Genomic DNA, 15,191 nt, shown 5'->3' with positions numbered 1-15,191 from the left:
CCCAGTGAGTGATGTAGGGATTTATGCCCAACTTAGTAAGTTTATCTATGATTCCAGAGTGGTGGATGGTGTTGAAGGCCTTGGCGAGGTCCATAGAGGCTGTGTGGACTGCCTTACCCTCGTCCACAGCTCTGGAGACTGATTCGAAGAAGTCAGTCCAGTTCAGGAAACACGATCGGCCCTTCACGAACTCAAACCGGGTGGGGTCCAGTGTTTGAAGGTTGCCAATGTCTTTGTTTATAAGTTCCATGATAATGCGTTCCATGCCCTTGCAGATCAGGCTAGTCAGACTGATGGGACGGTAGTTCCCAGGATCCAAGGTGGATCCCCCCTTGTGGAGTGGATAACTGTAGATGTGCACCACTCAGTGGGCACGGAGCCTGAGGTGAGGGTATGATTAAACATGACACTTGGGTGAAGTACCAGTTCATTTTGTAATTCATGTAGTACACAGCCCGGGATGTCATCTGGTCCCATGGATGCTGTATTCTTAGCTTTGGAAAGTGTGGTTTCTACCTGTGTGGCTGTAATTACTGAAATTTGGCAATCTTTTGATATTGTGATGGGCCCTTTAGGGGGTGAGAGGGGGGTGAAGTTGGCACTAAATTGATCTGCCAGGATATTGGCAATATCCTTGGGATCAGTATATTTAATGCCATTCTGTTGTAGCTCAGAGCAGACCTGAGCATTGCAATTTAGATTCTTGACATAACTATAGAATGCCTTGTGGTTGTCTTTGGAATCTTTAGCAATTTTATTTTTGTAACTAGCTTGGGAGCATTTTATGAGGGATCTCCGCTTCTTACTGAGGCTTGTAAGGGAGTTTTTTTCATCCTCCTGGATTCTGAGGTCTGTGGCCTCTACATTTCTCATGGTACTCTTGCTAGGCTCCATATGAAGAAGCTTCAGTGGTACTTCAGATTAATCGTGTTTCAACATTGCCACCCCCCCTGGAGTTCCTCTCTTTCTTTGCTTCCTTGGGTCAAACTTGAGCTCCAGTGGCAGATTCAGCAAGTTTCTCTCAATCCAGGGCTGCCTTTAATTCTCTAATTCCTTCCCAAGAACTGTTCTCAGGCACCTCAGACCTGGGTTGGGATGCTTCTTGTGGTCCTGTGAAAGTTTAGGGTTTCTGACCTCTTCATCAGAGGTCAGTCCATATCAACATAAAAGAGATGAGCGTCCTGTTTATGGCTTAACAGGTCATTCATTCCCTTTTTCTCCCCGGACAGTACCACTTTGATGTGATATGTCAGCAAGCAGGAGGGTATGAAGTCTTATCTACTTTGTAGATTTGCTCTTCAGGCCTGGGATCTGGTTGTGATTCGACTCTGTCAGGTGACTCTTAAGGCAGTTTACATTCCTCCAGAGCACAATTTAGTGGCAGACTGAGCAGGTCCAGAACACAGGCTCACAACTGGATTCTTTACAGGAATTTGTTTCGTGACATAGCCCATTGGTGGGTTATCCTCTGGTAGATCTTTTTGCCTCCCTTCTGAACAGACAACTTCCTATGTTCTGTTTGAGAATACCAAGTCCTCTGCTTGGAAAGTGGACTCCTTGTCTTTTTTCCGTAGAAGGGAATGTTTCTGTATGTCATTCTTCCCCTTCGTCTGCTGCTAAAGGTTCTGCTTAAGATCAAGCAGGACTCTTCCAAAATCTTACTGGTGATTCCCTTTTAGTCCAGACAGCACTGGGTCCCCCTTCTTTCTCATCTGGTCAGTGGCAATCACTATAAGTTACCTCACTAGGTGGGTCTATCTAACAAGACAAGGGATCTCTTATCCATCCTCATCTGTCCACTCTTCAAATGACAGTGTGGGTGATAGGGTTCTGGAGGAGGCAAGTAACCCAACTACCAGAAATTTGTGTATGTCTAAATGGAAAATATTTTTGTTTAGTGCTTCTCTTGCCATCAAGATCCCTTCTCAGTAGGGGTTTCTCTGGTTCTCTATGTGATCTGCTCCATGATGCTGGCTTGGCATATTCTTCAGTTAAAACTCACCTGTCAGCTGTTTCTGCTTGACTGTTCTCAAGCCCTGCTTTGGCCTCTAGGTTTGAGGTCAAGCAGTTTCTGAAAGGTAAATCAAAAAGTAAGAAAGTGATGGAATCAATAAACCCAAAACACGAATATATTGTAAAGAAAAGGTGTACTTGCTGTGGACTGAAACGCACTTCATTCCAATAAAAGGTGAGCGTTTTCGAGGTTACCCTCTTTTTCAGACAGAGGGTAACCTCGAAAGCGCTCACCTTTTATTGGAATAAAGTGTGTTTCACTCCACAGCAAGTATGCCTTTTGCTTTACAGTTTCTGAAAGGTGCCCTTTATATCAGGACCCCGAGAAAGCCTATTCTTCCTTCTGGGGACGTCGGTTTTGTTCTTGAAAAATTGACTTGGGCTCCTTTTGAACCTGCTAGTTCAGCTTCCTTGCAGCTTTGTACTTGTAAAACTGTTCTGCTGTTGTCTCTTACATCGGCCAAGGGAGTGTCTGACTTTCAGGCTGTTCTGGCCATTCCCCCTTTTAGTTTTTCACAGAGACAAGGTATCTCTCTATACTAATCCTTTTTATGCCCGAGGTGGTTAACGAGTTGTCCCTGAATCTACTCAACTTCCTTCCTTTTTTCCTTTCCACAGTCTGCCAGTGAGAAGGTTCTCCACACCTTGGACCTACATAGACACCTCGGATATTATTTGGATGAAACAAAGGTTATTTGCAAATCTGAGCAACTTTGTTTTTTTATCCTAGGACTTTGGGTTTAGCTGTTTTGAAGTTAAAACCATCTCCTTCTGGATCTATAAGGCCATTTCTTTCTGTTATTCCTTTCATGACAAATGTCTTTTTTCTTCTGTAAAGACACATTCTACTAGGGCAGTGGTCTCTTCTGGTGCCTTTTTCAGGGGTTTGGACATCAATTCCATCCTTGGATTTACTACCTGGTCCTCTGTTCATACTTTTACTAAGCATTACAAATTGGATGATGTTTCCAGTGCTAGGGTGGGTTTTGCCATGGGTTTGTAGAGGGCTCTCCTGTGCCTTCCTCTTCCCAGTCTTCATAACTCTTGTACTCTCCCTTCAGTGAAGAGTGCTGGAACAGTGATATGGAAGGGCATAACACAGGTATGTAAAATTACACAGCTGTACTTCCTTTTATATCATTTACAGTGTTTAGTACTTCAATTTCACATGGTTTAAATTTTGATTTCCATTTTCTAGTAATGTCTTTTTTTGGCAGCCAGAAACATTAAATTGATTAAAGACTTAATATGTCTTAGCAATTTAGGAATTTTGGTCCTATATCCCAGCTCAAAAATTTCCTTAGTTAGTCATTAGCTTCCCAGTGTTTGTCAGTATTTTTTTAAATCTGCCAGCTTCTTATATTAAGAAGCATGTTCCCGCTTGCCCATCGCTGTCTTTCTCCTACCACACTTCCAGTATTTGCTGTCTACCTAAAGAACAATCCTATATATCTGCTTTGGGTGTAAAAATACCTTTGCAAACATTTCCAAGCAAAAATCCTAAACCTTCTGGACTTTGTTGCATACTTTGGATTCATGCAGATATCCTCCCATTGTTCTTTGTATTTTGCCTCTCCATTCTCCCTTCATAGCCTTTTCTAACCTCCTCAGATTGATTCTGATAGTTATTGTGCAATATTTTATATGCTCTATTAACTATTGTTTTTTTAACAACTCTCTTTGTTCTCAGCTCAATTAAAAAATTTCAGCAGCAGTTATATAAATGAAGAATAAAAAAATGACCAGTTTGACTTTAAAATCCTTTTGCATTCAAACACTTGGGGCTTCAGCAGTCTTCCAGGAAGTATAAAATATATAAATGAACATACACACTAAATACCAATGTCAGTTGCATAATTAACCAACCACAGATCAGAAAAGATTAAAAATCTTTTAAATGAAACTATTAATCCAGTTCTTGATTCAGACCGTTACATTTTAAAGTCCCAAATTTCAAAATATAAATTGCTTCCTTGTGCCTAAGCAAATAGTCCACCTAAGCAAGAGCACCAGATTTTCAGAATGGCAGGTTGGAATACAAAGCAAAAGTGAATATTGACACTTATGCTGGAGCCAGAAAAGTCGATTTAGTCCTGTATAATGTACTGAACATAACAGAAGACGGGTAGGAGGGACTGAGTAGGTGATATTTTTGTTTCAACACTGTATCACTCTATTAGAACAACTAACAACAAAAAGGTACATTTAGTACTACTGTGGGGCTATATTTTCTCTTGTTGACTTTCAGAACAACAATAACAATCTGGAAGCTTTTAAAGTGCCAGTTGGTATTTTATCTGGATATTACTTCATTGACTCTGTATATTCCATGTTAGCAAAAGAACTGTAAATTGTGGCTGTTAATTTACCAGTCTTATAAATTAGACATCGGGTGTCTGAAATTAGGTAGAAAATTGCATTTTATTTGTTTTATGGTTTTGCAAAAACAAAATGTCTGATAGTTTTAGTGAAGTTTGGAATGAAAGCGATGGATATTTTTTTTTCATTATTTAATAAAATAATGAATTTGAATTTGCCACATTACTGTTTCATGTTAAAGAAGCTTATGATATGTTTTACAGTAAACCCTTAGTTAACCAGAACTCAAATAACCGGTAAAAAAATATAGAAGAAATACAGTACAATTTTCATGTGTTGCACTTTCTGTTTTCCCCCTGCTGAAACATACCTTACGTTTTTAGTTTTAAAAGGAAGATGGGAATAAATTCCCTCTCTCCCCAACCTGAGAATAAGTCAAACCAAACAAATAATGTAGGGTACAGTATTAGTCAGGCCTATTTTTAATAGTAACTCTCAAGTAACCCAAAACTACAGATGTTCATTGTGTTTCACTGTTGCAGTCCTAACCAATGGGCTATCCGGCTCCCGGTAGCCCTCGATCGGCCAGAATACCAAAGGTAATTAAATATGACATTGGCTGTCATCGGTTGTAAAGGATATCAGGACATCCGATACAAAAGGAGGCAGCCAACGTCACTTCCTCAGTCTTACTCGCCGCGGAGCTCGAAGCCGAAGCGTTTTTGCACGAGTGTCGGTCGGTAGTTTACCTTTTTGGTTTCAGGCTACAAAGTTGTATTCAACTGCAGCTAAGTACTTCGTTGGGGATCCTCTTTTCTTGCCTTAACGAAAGTCCAAAAAAATCAATAATTGTCTTACCTGTGGAAAGCAGATTCCCCATAGAGATTTTCATTCCTATTGTATTATTTGTTTAGGCCTTGACCACGACGTTCCTAATTGTGATCTCTGTGCTTCCTTTAATCCGCATACTATTCGTCGTTGGGCTAAGCTTTTAGCTAAGCATTTTGGAGTGTGGCCTAAGTTTGTCTGTATGGTGTCTGCTGGTCTTCAGGCTTCGGATATCCTTAGAAGCGTAAGGACAAGGACTGCAACAGGCTTCAGAAGGTCAGGTCTTCAGATGATGATAAATTGGTAGTCAGTCCTGTTGTAGCCAGTGAGATGCCTTTGCAGCCCCTGCAGTCTGCGGATTTTCAACCGCAGGCCTCTGTTGAGACCATTTCAGAGTCCCTCGGGCCTCCGGCTTCCATTTTGTCTAATGACCTTCCGCCTGTTACCTCTTCATCTGGAGCCACTAGGCTGGCTTCTGTGTCCGAGGCCTCTGTTCTTTGTTTGGACAGCAAGCTCATACCGACAACCTCTGCCACTACGGCGGTTGCCAGGCCTCCCGAGTCCTTCCGACTTGCAGGTAAATCTTCCAGTCGTAAGCCTGTGAAAAAACAGGCTCCATTTTCCTCTTGTTCCCTCATTCTCAAATGGTTAAAATGGCTGATGACCTTTTAACTCTTTTTAGGGGTTCATAGCCTCCTCCTTCAAAAAGGGGTAGGGATGTCTCTCCTGAGGCTTTGTCTTATTCCGGTTCTGATACTTATAACATTTCTGTTGATGAAGAGGAAGTTTCTCAGTTTTTTTCTCCTTTTGAGGATTCAGATGCAGAGGAATCCATTTCTTCTGCTTCTTCTCTAGAGGATTTCTCTTTTGGTGATACTTTGAATACTGTCAGGGAGCATTTTAAATGGGAATGTCAGGGTTATCCCCAGTCTAAGAAAAGGATCAGGGAGTTTTTAGATTAGCCTCAGCATAAGCCTCTGGCTATTCCTCCAGTGTTGCAAGTGGTTGATGATGATTTTCTGGAAAATTCCTGGACTCCAAATTCAGTTCCTCCTCCTCCCAGGAAACCTTACAGGTACTATAGAGTCCCTGATTCGCATTTTTTTCTTTTTAGGAATCCGCTAGCTGACGCAGAGTTTATTTCTCAAGGCCCTAAAGGAGTTAAGGCCACTGTTACCAAGAATCCTTTTCTTTCCGACAGGGAATCTAGGAACCTAGATAGGTGGGGTAAAAAAGTTTATACCTCTGCCAAACTTGCTATTAGGTCTACTAATTGCCTTTTTCATATGCTTAAGTATCAGCAGCACACCTTGGAGACTATTAAATCAAAGATTGCAAGTGTGCCTCTTTTGGTAGAGTAAGGATATGCAGGATTTGCTGAATTCTGCCAGACATGTCAATAAACATTCTTTACATTGTGGTTTTGACATTCTAGAAGCCTCCTGCAGGGCTTACAGCTACTGGATCTGTTCTCAGAAGGCATGCTTGGCTCAGGGAGCAGCCCCTTCCAGAGCCTGTCAAGTCTAAGCTTTTGGATGTACCTTTACATAAGGACAGTCTATTTAGCAGCAAAGCAGAGGACGGGCTCAAAAAGATGGAGAATAAGACCAAATCTATGCAAACAGTTGAAGACTTTCTGCAAGTTTAACCTCCTCATTTCAGCAGGAATTACCCTTCTAAGAGGTGGATGTTTCCTGATACCAGAAGACAGAACCATTCTAGGACTAGAGGTTACAAATCTTCTAGAGGGCTACCCCTCAAAGGTCTAAGCGTTGGCATGCTTCCACTTCCAAGGCGAGCAGTTCTAAGCCTACATCTCAATCCAAACATTCTCAATGATTCTCCAACTTCTGCCTGTTCCTGCTTGCCCGGAAATTCCTTTAGGGAGAAGGTTGGCCCTTTTTTTGCAAATGTTTGGACCACCATCACAGACAACAAATGGGTACTCCAGAACTGTATCCCTAGGTCATAGGTTTTTTCCACACCTTTCCAGTACCCAAAGGATTCCCAGATGCTCCTCCAAACCAAAGGGCAGAAGTAGAAAAGCAGATTTTGTCTCAGTTACATCTGAGGTCAGTAGAATAAGTTCCTGCTCAGCAGGTAGGCCAGGGCTTCTATTCCAGACTTTTCGTAGTTCCAAAAAAAGAAGGGACCTTGTGTCCTTTCCTAGATCTATCCATTCTGAACTCTTTCTTGGTAATTCTAAAGTTCAAAATGCTCACTCTGCATCAGTTGCTACCAAAGTTAGACAAGGACTCATGGCTAGTAACTTTGGATCTCCAAGAAGCTTATCTGCACATCCCTGTCAGGGAATGTTGCAGGCAATACCTTCGTTTCAGAGTGGGAAAGCAAACATTATCAATTCTCTGCACTGCCCTTTGGATTATCTACTGCTCCCAGAGTTTTCACTACTTTAGAGCCGCAGGCCGATACCGACTCATACATGGACTCAGACAGGCCTACAAAAGCTCAAGGTATTGGACTTTCGGAAACCATTCCCTCAGATGGGTCCGGGGAACGCTGAGCAGGCATCGGCTTCTGAGGGTGCTTTCAGACCTACACAGTTATATGTTAAAACGACTTCACCTTCAACGGCAAAGACTAAAGCAGCTTTAAAGACAAAGAAACAAGTACAACAGCCCCATGGACAGGCCTCCATACCTAAAAAACAGATGCTCAAATGGCCGAAGACCTGATTACTTTGATCAGGGGTTCTCATCCCCCTCCTTACAAGAGGCCTAGGCAAGAGATAGACTATGAATCTTCAGATCAGGTTTCCATTACTTCTGATTCCTCTTCTGATCAGGAATACTCTCTTCCTCCTTATGAGGATTCTGATGTTGAAGAATCTATCCCCTCAGCTTCTCCTCCTGAGGATTATTCTTTTGGGGGAACACTGCATACCATGAGGGAGCATTTCCATTGGGAGAGCCAAGATTATTCAGAATCTAAGAAAAGGCTCAGAGACTTTCTTTTACTGCCTCAGCAGAGGCCCCTTGCTATTCCACCCATGCTAGACATTGTAGATGATGTAGTTTCAGAGTCCACTCTGACTCCTGACTCCTTACCTCCAGCTACTGTTAAGCCAGACAGATACTACAGGGTTCCAGACTCCCATAAATTTATTTTTAAAAACCTTTTTAAAAACCCTGCTGCTGACCCAGAAACTATCTCTCAGGGTCCCAAGGGGGTCAAGGCTTCCACTGCAAAAAAACCCCTACCCCCTCTGACAGAGATTCCAAGGCACCGGACAGATGGGGAAAAAGATTTACACTTCTGCTACCTTGGCTATAAGGGCTTTAAATTGTCAGTTTCATATGCTTAAATATCAGCAATACACTATGTCACTGCTTAAACAGAAAATGTTGACAAATTCTGAATGTGCAGAAAATAAAGAAATGCAGGATTTATTGCATGCAGCTGAACAAGTTGGAAAGCATACTTTACAATGTGGTTTTGATTCTTTGGAGGCCTCCTGCAGAGCTGCTGTTACGGGTTCTGCATGTTTGGTTAAAGGAACAGAATCTGCCTGATCATGTTAAAGCAAAATTATTAGATGCTCCATTACAGCATGATACCTTGTTTGGTGTTAAAGCAGAAGAGGTATTGAAGAAAATGGAGGACAAAGCCAAATCTATGCAAACAGTCAAGGATTTCCTACAGGTACATCCTTCAAGATTTAGCAGACACTGGCCTACAAAGAAATGGTCCTTTCCCAGTGTCAGACAAGCCACAGAGAGGCAGATACAGGTGCCCTAGAGGCAGATCCCAGCCCCAAGGCTCGTACAGGTCTAAACAATGGGGTGCTTCTACCTCCAAAAGCGGAGAAGACGAGACACAGCCATACAGAAAGCAGTCCCAATGACTTTTGCTTGCCTGCTCCAAGCACTTATCTTCTGGCAGCTCCTTTAGGGGGAAAACTAGCACTTTTTTCACAAAACTGGCACCTAATGACCCAGGACAAATGGGTCTTGAACATAGTGTCACAAGGTTACAAGTTCCACTTTCACACCCTGCCAAGGGCAAACGGTATGCCAGACCTGCCAAAAAATCAATGGGCAGAGGCACAAAAGCTAGTTTCATCCCTCATGGACATTAGGGCCATTCAGCAAGTACCACAGCAAGAGCAGGGACAAGGATTTTACTCAAGACTTTTCTTTGTGCCCAGAAAGGACAAAGCCTGGAGGCCAATACTGGACCTATCTATTCTAAACACATACCTGGATATTCCAAAATTCAGAATGTTGAGTCTGCAGCAGCTTCTGCCCATGCTGGGAAAGAAGGCTTGGCTTGTAACTTTAGACCTAAAAGAGGCATACCTGCATGTTCCAATCAGACAATCATGCAAAAGATGCCTCAGATTCATAGCTGGCTCAATGCACTACCAATTCTCTGCACTGCCCTTTGGCTTATCTACTGCGCCCAGGGTCTTTACAAAATGCCTGGCACCAGTAATTGCATTTTGCAGACAGAGGAATACAAATATATCGTTGCTTGGACGACTGCCTTATTCGAGCAGAGAACAAGGACATACTACTACAGCATCTGGCATTCGTAAAAAGATTACTAACATGCCTAGGGTACACAGTAAACGAAAAGAAATCAAAACTTGTACCCTCTCCAGAGATAATATTCCTGGGTGCAAGCATAAATACAACTGCCCAGATGGCTTATCTCATGCCAGACAAACAAAGGCAACTGGAAAGCATACTTTACAATGGAATCTCTGTCAGAGGGGGTAGGGTTTTTTTTGCTTTCAGCTTTTCCCGGTTAGGGGTCGCCACAGCGGAACTCCGGTCCGCTAATGATAGGCAGTAGATTTTTACTTACTGAGTTGCCAGCCCTGGCACACAACTTTCAACGAAGGGACGCCCATTCACGCATGTCTCCACACAAGACGCTTTAGCTGAGAATCCAACAGGACAACGTCTTACTGTGAGGCGACAACGCTACCGCAGCACCACCACCGCTGGTAAACAAAGGCAACTGACTGCTTATTTGAAAATGTTGGCAACAAACACCCAGTTAACTGCAAGAAATATTCTGCAGGCTTTGAGCTTCATGGCATCCTGCATCCTGCATTCTGCATTCTGCTAATTCCATATGCAAGACTGCATATGAGGAAACTACAAAGGGTATCTAAAAAGTGTTCGGACTCAACATTGCCACAGCCTGGAAACAATTATTACACTCATTCCTTGCCAGCAACAGGAGTTTCGATGGTGGGCAAAGGCCTGTCACCACAACAAGGGGCAGCCATTCACCATACCCCCAGCCAGACTGACATTGACAACAAATGCATCAGATTATGCCTGGGGGGGCCCACATGGCAGGAAGATGTATTCAGGACTCATGGTCCGCAATCCAAATGCATCTACATATTAATCAAAAAGAGATGCTAGCTGTTCAACATGCCCTGACAGCTTTCAAGGATCTACTTCATCCAGGCCAACTACTGGTAAAGGTGGACAATACTACAGTCATGTGGTACATAAACAAGCAAGGAGGCACACATTCCTACCCCCTTTGCAGAGTAGCCATGACTTTGTGGGACACAGCATTGACTTACCAAGTACATCTGCAAGCACAATTCCTGCCAAGAAAAATAAATACTCTGGCGGACAAACTAAGCAGAAACCTCATGGATCCCCATGAGTGGAAATTGGATCCACAAGTCTTCAACATAACAAGGAATTGGCGATGCCCGGACATAGATCTGATTGCCTCACCTCACAACTGCCAACTACAGAGATTCTGCACAAGGACTTATTACAAGCAAGCATGGAAAGTGGATGTTCTAACAAGGAATTGGGGAAGCCCGGACATAGATCTATTTGCCTCCCCTCACAACTGCCAACTACAGAGATTCTGCACAAGGACTTAACAGTATATGCCTTTCCCCCACTGTCTCTCCTCCCCAAGGTACTCCTAAAGGTCAGACAAGAGAAGCCAAAAATTATACTGATTGCCCCAGACTGGCCCCACCAGCACTGGTACCCAATCCTAAGGAACTTGGCTCAATGCCCTGCATGGACATTACCTCAAATTCCTCACTTACTAACCCAACAAAACAATCAGATCCTGCACAGCCAGCTCAGGACCTTAAATCTGGCAGCATGGTGGATAATATAGCTTTTCAAAACACACCTGTCTCTAAAGCAGTGATGGATGTTATCTTGGAGGCCAGGAGGCCCAGTACCAGAAAATGTTGTGCAGAAAATGGAAGAGATTCTGTGCCCGGAACCAGGCACAAGGAATTGACATGATTGTACCAAATATCCCTCAGATTTTCCAGTACTTAACTGAGATGTTGGACAACGGCCTATCCTTTTCATCAATTAAGATTCATGCCTCTGCCATTTCAGCTCATTACAATAAAGAGCCACCGATTTTTTTCTCATCCTTTATTAAGGCAGTACCTCAGAGGAGCCAAAAACTTACGGCCTCCAAGGAGATCACCAATACCTGTATGGGACCTCAATTATGTCTTGGAAAAACTCACTCTGTCTCCTTTTGAGCGAGCCGCTATAGCTGATATAAAATTTTTATCATGGAAAACAGCTCTGCTCCTAGCAATAACCTCTGCAAGACGAGTCTCAGAGCTACAGGCGCTCATGGCTGTGGAACCTTTTATAGTTTTCCATCCAGATAGGGTTTCTCTAAGGACAAACCCCACATTTATGCCCACGGTAGTGTCCAGTGTGGCCCTCAACCAAACTATTCATTTGCCTACCTTTTATCCAAACCCACAGAATAAGGGTGAGAAACTTTTGCATTCTTTGGACATACACAGACAGCTGCGCTTCTACTTGGACAGAACCAAAGCTTTCAGAAAGACTGAGAAATTACTGGTAGCATATGCTACAGGATCACAAGGAAAGGCTATCTCAAAGCAGACTATTTCAAAGTGGATAGGTCACTGCATTCGTTTATGCTATTCTCAACATGGCAAATCGGTGCCTAAGGGCATTAGGCCACATTCAGCCAGAGCAGCAGCCACTTCAGCAGCCTTTCTCAGAGGAGTGCCAACCAAAGACATTTTAGAGGCTGCAACCTGGAGTTCAGTGCACACTTTTACAAAGCACTACCACTTACCACTCTACTCCAAATCCAGGGCAGGCTTTGCCACTGCAGTACTGCAGGGCCTCATAGCCGCTCCTAATTCTATTTAGTTCCAGCCTCCCAACCTTAGCTTTGGGATTCAACCCAATTGTAATGACTGCAACAGTGAAACACGATGAACATAATACAGTTGTGTACCTACCATAAATGTAGATGTTCGAGTGTATTCACTGTTGCAGTCCAGGTTACCCACCCTTATCTTTGCTGGACCTTATCTGTACTTCTCTATTGTATACAACCTATGTGGTGTATTTGCTTGTAGATGAAGGAAACTTGTTACTTGGTGCATGCATGCTTTATTGACATATTTTTAGCCTACCCTTTTGGGGGCACCTGACATCTGGGGCAAGAAAAACTGAAGAAAATGGCGTCGGCTGCATCTTTTATACCCCTGACACACTGACGTCAGGGAGGAGGCGACAGCAACCGACGCCGGACCTAGACTTTGGAATTCAGGCCGACTGCGGGTAGCCTGCCAGCAGGATAACCCAATTGTAATGACTGCAACAGTGAATACACTCGAACATCTACATTTATGGTAGGTACACAACTGTACTTTTTTAAACACTGCAAGCTCAAAATCAAGCTCAAGTGCAGAGCAAGTATTCCATGAGCCCATCCTGCAAGGGATGCTTTATTCTTTGCTCAGAGATGTTCCTTTTTTTACAGATTTAATACTCTAGTATGAAATGCCAACTGGAATGGTGATGACTATAATGAACACAGTACAGTTGTTTGACCAACTTGCAGTAACAGTAGACCTTCAAGTAAGAGACCACCTCTGCATTGCCTGATTTGCTTTTGTGTGCCCCATGGGTTCATGTTTTAACATCCCTTGCATCTTTTACTGAATGTAGGTGTTCAGGTTGATACTATACTAAGTTTATTTAAAGATGCTAGGGTAAGGAATCTCCAGTGAGCACAGGGGCTTGGCCCAACCTTTCTGTACTTCTAAACTTTTTCCTTCCAAAAGAACTAAGTAACGGTAGAAACATCTCCACCTCTTTGTAAGCTGTAAGTCAGTGTGACATCAGGTTTGGAGGAACTGCAGCCACAGGTTATGTCTGTGGAAGCACTTAAGGTGGACCTTTGATAACTGCTATGCATAGCGTATATCACAGCAATGATCTCCTATTTGAACATATACTGTTGTGGTGAGTTGCACACACAGCTTTACTCTATGTAGACTTGAATCACATTATTTGTTTCTTCCATATCTTTGTTGTTTGCCTGTTAACTGACATTTAAGACAAATTGCAGTGAAATAAAACATTGTTTATACTTTGTTGGCTTTCCTTGTTTTTAAGACTGTACAGTGTACTTGACTTTCAGTAGTATGGACTTTCATCTTCTATTGTCTTGTATTGCTCGTTAGTTTGCACATCATAAATTATTCACATAAGAGCACTTTAATGTCTAATTTTGTTTTTAATAATTTTGTTTAGTTTTCAGACCTTTGATCTTCCATGCAACACAAGCTTGCTGGTGATTCAGAGTAAAGAACAGAAAAACACGTACAAATTATGTGGCAACAAGTACCAAAGGTTTTCAATACTTCCCAGCAGTAATGTCACCATCACATTCCATGGCAAAGTCGGTGAAGGCAGAGGCTTCCAGATTAACTACAGTAAAGGTGACCACCTTAAGTGAAAGAAGCAAGAGAATGAATCAGAAATGGAAATGTTATAATCTTTCTGTTTTATACATAATGTGAATAACTAATTCTCAGCAGATTGGTAGTTCGATTTCCCTTTTTTACATTTTTTTCTTTGGCGCTTTCATACAGACAGCTGCTGATACATTTTTACTAATGTCTTAGATTTCAGGCCCACCTATGGAGGATCCCTTACTCTTCGAGTATCCTTGCCATATGATGCTGAGTTAACTTGTAAAGATCCGTATGTCTTGATTTACTCAGGCAAAGTTGGAAGATCCTTCATCAGGTGTCTTCATTTTGCATTGCTCCAACCCCATAAAAAGGAGGGTTTTTTTCTGCAACAACCCTCCTTCCCTTTTGCAGTGGAGCTGTTGTAAAATGGGAATGTTATTGCATGCACTCCTAATTTACCTGAGCATATGTGAATTTAGCTGTGCAAGTGGTATGTATGACAGTGCCATTTGCATTCCTGTACATATCAGCACTGCAGTAGCTTCTTCCACTTCACTATCTGAGGGATGGGAATGGCGAGCCTCAGTCCACTCACTTCAGTCCACTTCCTCCCTAGAAAGCTGTGCTGATTTGTTGGTTATTGTTGATCCCTTAGTTGCTGGGTGTGTAATTAGGTGCACCTCATTTGCACCATGATCCATTCTCAAGAAATTAATGGTGTAATATGGATTACCAAATAATTCAAATGCTGAAGCTACAAGTTCCTGTCATGTACTGATGTCAGTTTCTGCATCCGTTGTATGTGATACTGGTCAGTATTGCTTTGAGAAGGATTTTGTTCCCTAGCATGTTGAAGTGGCTTTTGACATCAGCTGGTTGAGTTGTACAATGTGCTGTGAGAGCTGAATAATAGATAGTAAGATTTGGCCTTGTTTTTAACCATTTAAAATGCCTTCCCATAACCTGCTCTTTGTAAGGGAGAGCTTGAAATTGGAATCATAACCAAAATTCACTTTCAAGTTTTTTTTATTTTAATTGTGTTATCTGAATAATCTTATTTTGAATAGAAGGGGTGGTGATATAGTTAATAAAACTGAAATAGAAGAGTATAAGTGGATAAATTTGTTTAAAGCGGACCACACCCCGGGTCTTAATTATGTTAATAGTGTTAAGCGTATATTAAAAGAAAAACAAACTTGTGCTCTTTAAATTTGCTCTGTATTTTATTGATGTTTTAGGTCATGTGATTTATTTCATTCTGATCAGCTAGCTTTTAATTGTTCAACTATTTAAACTGGCT

General features: G+C 42.2%; 1 protein-coding gene across 1 annotated transcript in view; it reads left to right on the top strand.

The window, feature by feature from the left end:
* LRP10 (LDL receptor related protein 10) overlaps positions 1-15,191 on the top strand; it is a gene marked incomplete in the record, with an annotated part of 319,622 nt that overhangs the window by 209,722 nt on the left and 94,709 nt on the right. Inside the window, 1 exon segment of the mRNA XM_044058042.1 lies at positions 13,728-13,915. Within this exon segment, the coding sequence (XP_043913977.1) occupies positions 13,728-13,915 (188 nt within the window).

Source organism: Protopterus annectens, chromosome 16.part0, assembly GCF_019279795.1.
Source record: "Protopterus annectens isolate FY-2018-M chromosome 16.part0, PAN1.0, whole genome shotgun sequence".
Classification (NCBI taxonomy): domain Eukaryota; kingdom Metazoa; phylum Chordata; order Ceratodontiformes; family Protopteridae; genus Protopterus; species Protopterus annectens.
Note: the sequence above shows the minus strand (reverse complement) of the source record. Positions and strands in the feature narration are given on the sequence as shown.